General features: G+C 58.5%; 1 protein-coding gene across 2 annotated transcripts; it reads right to left on the bottom strand.

Annotated features, from left to right (window-relative positions):
• Window positions 1-1,251: 1,251 nt before the first annotated feature.
• TGM2 (transglutaminase 2) lies at window positions 1,252-10,965 on the bottom strand. Of its 2 annotated transcripts, none has more exons than XM_063172340.1 (12): window positions 10,947-10,965; window positions 9,001-9,243; window positions 7,766-7,884; window positions 6,866-6,994; window positions 6,234-6,414; window positions 5,164-5,299; window positions 4,964-5,067; window positions 4,602-4,841; window positions 4,180-4,452; window positions 2,644-2,804; window positions 2,287-2,423; window positions 1,252-1,998 (listed from the first exon to the last, which is right to left on the bottom strand). In XM_063172340.1, the coding sequence occupies exons 2-12, from the start codon at window positions 9,197-9,199 to the stop codon at window positions 1,842-1,844; spliced, it is 1,836 nt and encodes a 611-aa protein (XP_063028410.1). In that variant the 5' UTR covers window positions 9,200-9,243; window positions 10,947-10,965; the 3' UTR covers window positions 1,252-1,841. The 2 variants fall into 2 exon arrangements, with proteins under 2 accessions (XP_063028410.1, XP_063028409.1); XM_063172339.1 differs by lacking the exon at window positions 10,947-10,965 and adding an exon at window positions 9,426-9,564.
• Between the last annotated feature and the right edge of the window lie 272 nt (window positions 10,966-11,237).

Raw genomic sequence — 11,237 nt, forward strand, 5'->3', positions numbered from 1 at the left:
GCAGGTGAGAATCCCCATCCCTCTCCCTCCTGGAGCCCCTGCCCTGTCCCCATGCCACAGGCTGGGCACTCTCTGTCCCCTGGGAGAGCTGTTTGAGCAAATCCCTCCCTGTGCCCCACCTCTGTCCCCACTCTACCCCAAAGGGGTCCCAGTCTCCTGCTGCCTTTTTGCATTGTGTTTGAGCAAAGGACAGGGAGGTGTGGTGATTAAAGTTCCACAGGTAAGAGAAGATGGGATTGTGTTTTCCTGGGGGAGTTTCTTGGCCAAACAATCTGCTGCTGCACGTGGGGTCTGAGCTCTGCTGTGCCACTCAGATTCTGTGCTGGGAGCAGGAGCTGGGGCTGGAGCTGAGATGGGTCCTTGGCCTCCCATGGAAGCACAGCCAGGGTTTGGGGAGTTCTGGCCATGAACCCCACTTCCCTTGGCTTGGGGAAGCAGCAGCTGTGTGTGGAGCACTGCACGTGGAGATTTTATCTCATCCTAAAGATAAACAGAAAGGAAAGCTGGAGAACGGGCAGTCCTTGATGGGAAACACTCCCAGCTGTCCATCCTGCCTGGGTCACAGCTGGGATGGGAGAGCCCACAGTGTCAGGGTGACTGGGACCAGTCAGTGTGAGTGAGATTCTCCTGTCCCACAGACTGTCCCCTCTGCTGGGGCTGTGGTGACTGTGGGACCCTCAGTCAGACACCACCAGCTCTACAGTGGTTTCTGTGGTGTTTGTTTATGGAGCAGGGAGGCTCCCACCCTGTTTGTGGGGAGCACGTGGGTGGCCCATTCTGGCATGGGAAGTGTTTATCTTCAGCAGGGCCTTGACCCCAGTTCCAGGTGTGAGACAAATCCCCACTCTCCTCCTAAATCCCTGTGCAGCATCCAGCTGCCCTTCACCTGCCCCAGCCTGGGTGGACAGCCCTGCCCAGAGCTCAGTGTGCAAGATCTGTTGGTTTGAATACTTGTAGTGTTCTCTCTCCAGTTCTCTGAGCACAGTATGGAACCATTGCTGAGAGAGGAGAAATTACCTGGGAAGGTGTCTTGGGGGCTGAGTGTGCACCCTGAGAACACCAGACCAGGCTGATTTGGGGCAGAGGGGGTGGCCAATGAGGCCATTGTGGCTGCAGTGCCAGCCATGGCATTGACCCCCCACCTGAGTGCTGGCCTGGGGGAACTCATGCCTCCCACCCACATGGATGGTGGGCAGGGAGTTGCTGGGCCCTGCTGTGGGGAGAGGAAGGGCAAGAAGAGCCAGGTCTGGCTTTTAAAGTGAAAAATAAAGTTTTTATTCAGTGTTTGCATAGTTGATTTTTATCAAAGTAATGTCCCATCCCTCCCTGCAGTGTCTGCAGTGGCAGGATGGTTATCACAGCCAATGCCCGGCTGTACCCAAGCAGGTTATTTGCAGTAAGTATTTATAGATTTGTTTTATATGTATATGGTGCATAAACAGCTTTGTGCTCACAGTATAAAATCTCTCTCTATGGAGCTGCAGTCAGAGAATGATCATGGCAGGGGCTGGAGGGGTCGTTCTGCTGCTGCCTCTATGGAAATGGCTCTGGGGCTGCCAGCACTGCACAGAGGAGGGGCTGGCACAGGGGTCCTGGTGTGCCCAGTGCTGGGCACAGACAGCACAGACTGAGAGAACAGCAGTGAAGTGAGCGACTGCCAGGGCAGCCCCCAGCCCTCCCCAGCCCTTTTCCTGCCTGTGCTCCCGGGAGGAGCGTGGGTGGCACCGGTGCCACGAGTCGGGGTCAGGCTGGGCTCTGGCAGTCGCCTCCTGGGACGTGTTGGGCTGAAGCAGGGGGGCCAGCGAGGCAGGGCTCCTGCAGCTGGGGGCCAGGGCAGCAGCTCACAGGGGCTGGGGCGCGATGATGACGTTGCGGTAGCCCTTGACCCCCGTCAGCTGGTCGCTCTCAAAGTCCACCATCAGCTTCTGCAGCCCCGACAGCCGCGGCATCAGATCCATCCGGAATTTGGCCTCTGCCTGCGGCTCCACCGGCTCCTCACTGTGGGAGAGCAGGGAGTCACTGCGGCCTGTCACCCCCAGAGCCCCTTGTCACCCTCCCAGGGCCCGCAGGACAGTGCTGGGGCTTTGGCAAGCAATGACCTCTGTAGGGAGGCCGAACCCCTTCCCCAGCAAGGTGTAGGATTGGGATACTCTGAGTCCACAGGGGCCAGCAGAGCCCTGGCTCCTGCTGTGCCCCATGGCTGCCCTGCATGGGGCTCCACACACAGAAATCCACCCCTACACCACTCCCAACATCCCAGCCAGGTGAAGGGGGATAAGCTCTTACAGCTCCTTGACCAGCTGCCCCTCGGTGAGGCCGGTGCCCTCCACCACGAACACGCAGCCGTTCAGGGGCACGGAGAGAGGGTTCACCAGGCTGATCTCGGCCACCAGCTTCCGATTCTGCATTGGCTCTCCTAGAATCTGCAAGTAGGAGAGGTTGGACCCCAAGCCCCACTGATCCTGAGGGCCATGGTGCTCCTCTGGCCCCAGAGCTGAGGCAGGACCTTAGGGATGCAGGTCCCAGGGAATGCAGCCCTGCTCAGTGAAGCAGGACCTGCTGTCCAAGCCCTGGGGTAGCCCCCAGAGATCACAGCAATTTATTCCCCTCAAACCAGCCTGGGATGGGACATTGGACCCTTACCCTGATCTTGATCGGTGGATTCTCAACATAAATGTCCCTGACAGCCACGAGGATGTCGCCAGTCTGGTGATCGTTCAGGAGAGCCACCACCTTGATGAGGTTGTCCTGGGTCAGTTTGTCCTTGTACTCCTCGTACAGGATGCGCAGGGGCACCCTCTTCTCTGGAAGGGCAGCAGAGAGGGGTCAGCACCCACGGCATCTCCAGCCCAGAACCCACAGTCCTGCACTGGCACCCAGCTGCTGCTGGCATGGTTTGGGTGACGCCCTTGGCAGCCAGCGTGGCACTGGGAGGCAGCCTGGTCCCTGGCAGCTGCCCTCACTCAGCCCTCAGCCTTGTTCATCTGAAAGTCCTTCAGGGATGGGGCTGTCCAGGGGAAGGACAGGGAAGGAGGCTGAAAGCAGCCAGCTGCAGAACTGCCTGGAACAAGGAGCCCAGAGTGGCTGTGACCATGAGAAATGGAGCCTGACATTTATGAGGCAGGATCGGAAGGGCCATAGCATCAGCTGAGACTGTGGGGAGAGGGACAAGCCTGGCTTCCCATACTGCCACAAAGTGCTGGGGTGCCCTAAAGAATGCAGCCTGGCAAGTCCTGGGGTCTGTATTCTGAGGCAGGAGCTGAGGGTAGAAGTTTCAGGAGCTCATAATTAATGTTTCAGAAAAATGGTGTTGGGTTAACTTTTGCACAGGAATATTAAGTGCCCCGAGGGCCACAGCACATCTCCCCACTCCCCCATCCAGCCCTGCAAAAGGCTCCGAGTACCAGCTGGTGCTTCTGCCAGCATGAGCAGAGGCACATCCCTCTCCCCTCCGTGGTGGCAAGGGCCAGCACATTCCTCATTCCTGCAAAGCAGCTCAACACCTGGCAGAGCACCAAGCGCTGCGATTGCAAGAGGGCTGGTGAGGAGCAGGGCTCGGCGCAGGGTAAACATTTCCCTGTTCCAGGACAGCAGATGTGTGGCCTTTCCAAGCCCTGAAGGGTCTCTGCAAACTCACGTAAGCCCAAACTCGTGTTCAAGGACCAGATGGTGATGTTCACGTGTGTGACAAGGGTGAGGGAGGGTCGGGGGCCGTGCCAGGACAGCTCTGCAGCAAACGCCCACCCACGGAGACACCGAGAGCTTCAGCACTGCTGGCCAGGAAACCCAGTGCTGCTCCCTTCCTCCAGCCTGGGACCACGCTCTCGGGGCTGAGCTGGGCCAGTTCCACTCTCTCTGGTGTGGGAAGATCCCACCAGAGAGCCCAGCCTAGCCCAAACTCTGAGGGAGAGCAGGAGGGATGCAGAGAAGTGCACAGGGTGTGCCCAGCCTGCTCCCTTGGCAAAACAGCCACAGCAGCAGCGGCTTGCCCAGCTCCAAATGCTTTTCCAGCCTCTGCCTGAGCAATTTCCTCATCCTCTCATAAAGATTAAAAATCCACAGTGGTAGTCAACTAAGGAGGATGCCCCAAAGTGGCATTGCCTACCGAGCAGCTGAACACAGGCTGAGCTGACCCCAGCCCTGGTGAAGCATCTCCTTCACCATCAGTGGGTCCCTTACCTGCCCTGGGCTCAATGTCGATGTCCACCGGGTCGGTGAGGCCACACTGGGGCCCCAGGGTGCCGTTGTGGCTGGCGGCACGGGCACACAGTGTCACCCTGCAGACACGCTCCTCGTCCGTGTTGTTGCTGACCACAGCAAAGACATCGAAGTCGCTGCCCTTGTTGGCACCCTCTGACACCTTGATCCTGAGGTGCAGCCCCTCATCCTCCTCCCCAATGGATTTCTTCTGATGCTCTGCCTTCTCAAACACCGCCCGCTCCTCCTCAGACCCTGAAGTGCACAAAGTTCCTGTGATTCCCTGGAGTGCGGGGAGGGCCTGGCCTGGGCTGTTCTGCCCTTGAGCCCTGCAGCCCTCCTGCTCCTGTTGCTTCCCAGCAGCAACAGCCCTCCCTGGAGGCTCCCCCTGAAATCCCCCATACCCTCTGGGTATTTGTAGTTGTGGGTGATGTCCTCCCGGCTGTCCCTGCCGACGCTCTTGGTGCTGATGAACTTCCCCACATCTGAGGAGCGGATGCTCTGCTTCTGCATCCCATCCCCCTGCACCACCCAGTACACCACGTCGGCATTCACCTCGGCGAAGATGAAGGGGATGTCGTACTTGAGCAGCATGTCACCCTCTTTGATGGCTTTGACGGGGGCTGGCCCGCAGCAGTAAACTCCTGCACGGAGCAGAGCCACTGTCACCACTCCAGGGCTCAGCCACAAGGGGTGGCTGTGGTGGCGTGACCCAGCAGTGCCGGGGTGTGAGGAGGATGGAGTTTCTGTGTGGAGCACGTTGTACCTTCACTCTTCTCCTGAGGGGTCGGGTCCAGCACCTGCCACCCGTCATAGTCACCTCCCAGGTCGGGACGGGTCATCCACGACTCCACCCAGCAGTGGAAGTTCCTGAGAGGAAAACCAGAGTGTTGGGAGTCTCAGCCTCCCCCAGCACCTGCCAGGCTCTGGAGAAGGGGCAGGCTGAGGTCCTGCTGTGCTGCTCACCAGATCTTGTCCCAGGATTGCCTCTCCTGCTCCCCCCGCTCGTTGACGTAGCGGTCGATGGTCAGGTTGGCGTTGGTGTCATGGGCTGAGTTGTAGTTGGTCACCACCCGACTGGGGATGCCCAGGCACCTCATGACTGTGGGGAGCAGGGCAGGGTGAGACAGGGCCAGGTTTGCTCCACTCCCATCCCACAGAGCCCCAGGTTTGCACAGCTCCTATCCCCTGGAGCCCCAGGTTTGAACAACTCCTGCCCTTCCCTTTGCCTGTGAAAGGTCTGCCTGGGGACTGCTCCCCAGGAGAAGCCAGTTCCCACAGCCACAGTGCACAGGCAAGCAGGCTGGGTGGCACGTGCTCTGACAGCCTGACAGGTTTGATATTGCAGCAAAAAAGGCACAAAAAGCATCTGTGAGAGCTTTGGAGGTAGAGTGTGGGCAGCCGTGCTGAACCCCGGATTTCATCTCCCAGCTGCCTTTCACTGCACAGGGAGCTCCCCAGGGAGCAGGGAGGCAGTTACAGTGCTTCAAAGGAAGGCTATAAACCTCTGCAAGTCGCTGAAAATCCACTTTAGTTTTTTGCCATTTCTCTCCTCTAAAAAGGGTCTTGTCTGTCTGTGACACATCAGTGCACTCACAGGCAGCATTTTTCTTGGGGCAAAGTTGCACGAGCATATGTGAGTTTCCCAGCGGCAGCAAGTCTGGAATTTTTCTCTTGTTTTTCCCCAGTCTGATTGCCCTGGTGGCCATGACATTATTTTGATCTTAGTGGATTCATGACTTTATTGCAAACTTGGCCTTAAAGCCACTTCCCTCACCCTGGCCTGCCTCAGTCCCTCCCTTGCTGCCTGGCCTGGGAGGCAGTGCTGATTGAAAAACCAGAGCCCTTTTGTATAGTATTTTTCCTCTATTTCCTGACAAATTAGAGTAATAGAGAGCTAATTGCAAAGGAATCATTGCAGGCTGATTGCAGCTCTTCCCTCAGGATGCAGGGGGGCAGGGGCTGGGGTGGGAGATGAGAGGAGATGAGTGACCCTGTCCTGTGGAGAAGGGGACACCAGAGGAATCTGCTCTCACCAGTGCAAGCCACAGCAGCAAAGACCCAGCACTGGCCATACTTGACTGGCTGGCACCCAAAATTCTTCCACCTCTTGAGAATGTCCACGCTCCCAATCCAGGCCATGGGGCTCATCCCATCCTCGTAGCGATTGTCCCACCGCCCAAAGAGCACCCCCCGGTCCTCGTCATTGCAGTTCACCTGTGGCAGGAGAAAAAGGGGAGGATGGAGGGGCAGGAACAGCCTGGGGAGGGAGGGGAAAAGCCTTTGCCCCGTTCACATGCACTGGCACCCACATTAGTATGCTGTATCCATGCAAGAGCTCACTGGGATGCGGGTGGACATGGTGCTAATTAGGGATGAATTTTAGAAACACATCCTCCTGCCTGGGAATTTGGGAGTGATTACCCCTGAAATGATCTGTGCCCCATCCCTGCTTTTTGTTTCCTCTAAAAAAGCTCTTACACATATAGGAACAGTAACAGGGAAAGGATGTAAAAGCAAGAGGAAACAGTCCAGAGAAGGAAAATGGTGTGAAACTGGGGGGATGGCAAATGCTGTCTGCCAGAGCTGTAGCTGAGGGTGTTTGCAGCCCAGGGAATGAGGGGTGCTGGGGACAGGGTGCTGGGGATAGGGTGTACCCCAGACTCACCATGGCGCTCACCACCCTGCCAATGTACACGGGGTCATTGCGGCGGGAGCAGTCCCGGTTCTGGTCCCTCAGGTGTTTGGGGTTTATGTCCAGCATCTTGAGGCAGATGGCCAAGACTTCATCCTCAAACTGGTGAGGAGCAGGGAGAAAAGGATGTGTGAGGTCCCCACAGGGGCTCTGCCACCTCTGTCCTCCCTCTCTGGCTCGCTGTGGTGCCCCTGCCAGCAGAACTGCTGGGTACAGGGGTCACATCCCATCAGGGTCCCCTCCCCGGCCAGCATCCCCTGAGTGATGTCCCCACTGTCCCCACTCAGCCTGTGAAGCCTGTGGGTGATCTCCTGCCTACGTACTGGGGCTGGATCTGGTTTCCTGTGACTGCACAGGGGTCAGGGCAGGGACGTGACCTCCTGGAAAATCTATTTCCCATCACGGCTGAGTCACAGCCCTTCCTTGAATTGAGGTGTGGATCCTGTGAAGGCCACGGGCACCCCCACTGCTGCGGGCCCCCAGCCCTTTGCCCAGGGAGGGTGGCTGAACAAGCCCTGTGCCCTGGGGGTGCAGCTCAGGGTGTGAACACTGCCTTATCAGTACCCCTGGCACAATGCCCAGGAATTCATTATCAGGCACCAGCTCCCAGCACAGCAGGGCCACCAGATTAGGGACACATGGCCATGGGGCCCCCAGGAGCCAGGGGGAAACACTCCCCTTGCCTTGCCATGCTTTGAAGTCAGCACATTCCCTGTTGGAAATGAAACTCCAGGTTCTTTGACCCATGGCTGGACTCCAAGGTGCTGACAGCATTTGGGGCGCAGGTTGGTGAGGGGCACACACGTGGCACCAGTCCCTGTGTCCTGCATGGCCAGAGGTCCCAAGGGTCCCAGGGGGGCCTTGCCTGCTCACCTGGCCGAAGTTCCAGGGGATGGAGTAGATGTAATCACAGGTGCCCTGGAAGATGAGCCCATCCTGGGACAGGACGTACTCGCGGCGCTCGTTCTCGTCGCGCATGAACACCGTGTCCTCTGTGGGGACAGCGAGAGATGGGGACAGGGCTCTGCCCCGCACCACCAGCTGCCTGACCCCCTCCCTGCGGATGGAGCCAGTGGGAAATGAGGCACCAGGGGCTGGAACTGCTCATGCCTTAAACAGCTGCTGGGGAATTTCAGCCCAGGTTGATTTAAAGCGATGGGAAAATTGCAGCGGGTTTGTGGTTTGCTTTCCATTCTTTCTCATGTCTCTGTCTTTCCTCCCTTTTATTTAATGGAGATGGATCTCTTCTCAGCAGGGGAGACCTCCCTAGGGGTGCAGTGAGCAGTGGGAGTGGGTGTGCTGGCTCAGCACAGCCAAAGCCATTTCTCTCACAGCAGCTACTGCTGTGGAAATTAACATTTACTGGAACTGTTTGCAGAAGGAAACCCCACATATCCACCCCCAGTGCTCAGCACAGCCCTGGCTGAGCAGAGCTTCCTATGGCCCCTTATCTCTGCAGATCCAGCATGGGACACTTGAGATCCAGGAAATCAGCCAGTCCAGGGGCAGGGGAAGGACACAGAGAGAGGAAAATCCCAGGGCTGTTGAACCTTACAGCACTGAATCGAACCTCTCCTCTGGGTTTGGCTGCTCAAATTTCACCAGGACACTGATATCCATGTCACTGAGTCCACAGCTGGGTGCCTGGGTGAAGATGGGTGAGAATGGACCTGGTGGGGGTAATTAGGGACAACGGGGGGCAATTAGGGACAACTGGAGGCAATTAGGGACATTTAGAGACTTTTCCCTTGTCCCCTGTCTGGCCAGGAGCTGGTGCCAGGGACTGCCCAGGGTTTCACACCAGCAGCACAGTGGTGAGCTCCCACCATGGTGGGGGCAGCCTGGACAGGCCATTGGGTGTTCGGGGTGGTGGCAAAGGGGCTCTGGGTATTGTAAGGTGGGGATGGTGCTCCTGACCTTGACCCACTGCAGGAATTGTGTGGAGATGGAAGCAAAGTGAGGCTTTCTGCTTAAACCTTCCTTCAGACCAGGGCTTGGGACACTTGGGATCTGCACTGGGATGAGACCTGTGCAGGGGGATGCCTGGAGAGCATCTTGTGCTTGCCTGAGCCCTGGAATCCCTGCACTCAGAGAGGTGGAAGCCTCACCTGGGTGCCAGGGGTTGAAGAGCAGGATGAAGTCCCCGATCTGGTAGCTGGAGCCCTGGTAGTCGGTGCAGGTCTCCAGGGTCAGGCTGTAGCGGCCGATGCGCGCGTCGGGTGGGGAGCAGAGGGACACAGAGAGGGACTCCCCGTCCTGCTGCTGCACCACGGCACTCCAGCACGACTCCTCGGGGCAGTCACTCATGGCAAAGTGGGACCGGGTCCCTGACGTCTCACTGGGGCACGGCCCTGTAGAAGGAGTAGGTCAGTCAGTCAGTCCTCCCAGTGCTCCAGAGCCCCTGGGAGCCCCGCGTCAACATAGTATTTTCTGAAAAACCCCTTCACTAGGATTTTTCTCCTGAGAAGCCTCAGAAAAGAAATGTAAACAATAATTATCTGACTGCTTAGAATGTAGTCTGGAGGTTGCTTACCTACAGGTGCATCTTTGATTGATTCCATGTGAATTGGTTTTAGTTAATGACCAATCCCAGTCCAGCTGTGTTGGGACTCTGGTCAATCATGGGTTTTTATTATTCATTCTTTTCCAGCCTTTTGTCTATATCCTTTTTCTTTCTTTAGTATAGTTTTAGTATATAATTTCTTTTGATATTATGTTATATGAGATATATAATATAATATAATATAATATAATATAATATAATATAATATAATATAATATAATATAATATAATATAATATAATATAATATAATATAATATAATATAATATAATATAATCCTTCTGAGAGCCTCAAGTCAGATTCTCATCTCTCACCCCATCCTGGAGACCTCACAACACAACAGCCCCGAGCCATGGAGGCTGCACCAAGGGCACCTGCTCCAAGCCCCCCTGCCCTGCGGCAGCTGCCTGGATCTTGGCTGTCCTAATGTGGAACATTCACCATGCAGTTTATCAGGCGCTGAGGGCACAGAGTAGCCCAGCTGCGGGGAGCTCAGGTTTGTCTCACTGTTTGGGAAGGGACAGACTCGCCCTGTGGGGGCCAGCAGAGCACGGGGATGCTTGCCCTGCTGCCAGGTCTCTGTTCTCAGATGCACCCCCTCCTATCTCTCCTCCCAGCAGCGCTGCTGACTCCCTGCAGCCACGCACGGAGGCGGCAGAGCCGGGCCATGAGCCCCGGACCCGTCCCCGGCTGCCCCGGTCGGTGTGAGCAGCCCCAGGCGTTGCTGCAAACATCCCGGCGTTAGGGATGACCTCAGTGGCCAAAGCGCCGAGCCTGGGACAGTGTGATCCCTGCCGGCCCCTGCGAGCTGCAGCCACGGCCAAGCCACCTGCACCGAGCCAGCTCCAGAGCCGCGCTCCGAGCGGTGCCGCCCAGCCGGGCCCTGCACGGCCCGGCCCCGCTCAGCCCGGCCCCGCTCAGCCCGGCCCTGCACGGCCCAGCCCTGCTCAGCCCGGCCCCGCTCAGCCCGGCCCCGCTCAGCCCGGCCCCGCTCAGCCCGACCCCGCACAGCCCGGCCCCGCTCAGCCCGGCCCCGCTCAGCCCGGCCCCGCTCAGCCCGACCCCGCTCAGCCCGGCCCCGCACAGCCCGACCCCGCACAGCCCGGCCCCGCACAGCCCGGCCCCGCTCAGCCCGGCCCCGCTCAGCCCGGCCCCGCTCAGCCCGGCCCCGCTCAGCCCGGCCCTGCACAGCCCGGCCCCGCTCAGCCGGGCCCTGCACACAGCCCGGGCCCTGCACACAGCCCGGGCCCTGCACACAGCCCGGCCCCGCACGGCCCGGGCCCGCTCAGCCCGACCCCGCTCAGCCCGGGCCCTGCACACAGCCCGTCCCTGCTCAGCCCGGCCCTGCTCAGCCCGGCCCTGCACAGCCCGGCCCTGCATAGCCCGGCCGGCAGCCGAGGCAGCGGTGCCACTGCTGTCCCCTCTCCCCGCCGGAGCACAGCCCCGCTGGGCCCCTGCCAGCCCTCGCCCACAGGCCGGTCACCAAAAATACCCGTGAACTCATGCTAGTGACACAGTTTCTCCTCCCAGGGAGGCTGGGCTGAGTTCACGGCGTCCTCTGGGCAAGAGCCAGCGCTGCCGAGAGCTGGGCAGACACAGGAGCCTGCCGCCTCCTCCTCCTCCTCCTGCTGCTGCCTCCACAGCCCACAACATCCCCCTGGACTCCTGCACCTGAATGGGGCTCTGCCTGCACGGCTACTGCAGAAATACAGCTCTAATTTCACTCTACTCTCCCTTCCCTGTTTCCTGCGAGAGGCAGGATGTGACCTCGGTGGCTTTGCTG

Source organism: Melospiza melodia, chromosome 19 (genome assembly GCF_035770615.1).
Source record: "Melospiza melodia melodia isolate bMelMel2 chromosome 19, bMelMel2.pri, whole genome shotgun sequence".
NCBI lineage: Eukaryota > Metazoa > Chordata > Aves > Passeriformes > Passerellidae > Melospiza > Melospiza melodia.

Excerpts from the sequence above, each read along its gene's own strand:
- TGM2 (XM_063172339.1), bottom strand. The coding sequence starts at position 9,453 with ATGGAATCAATCAAAGATGCACCTGTAG. Across the intron at positions 5,068-5,163 it reads CAATCCTGGGACAAGATCTG|GAACTTCCACTGCTGGGTGG; the intron begins GTGAGCAGCACA and ends TTTTCCTCTCAG. Across the intron at positions 1,999-2,286 it reads GGGCAGCTGGTCAAGGAGCT|TGAGGAGCCGGTGGAGCCGC; the intron begins GTAAGAGCTTAT and ends GCTCTCCCACAG.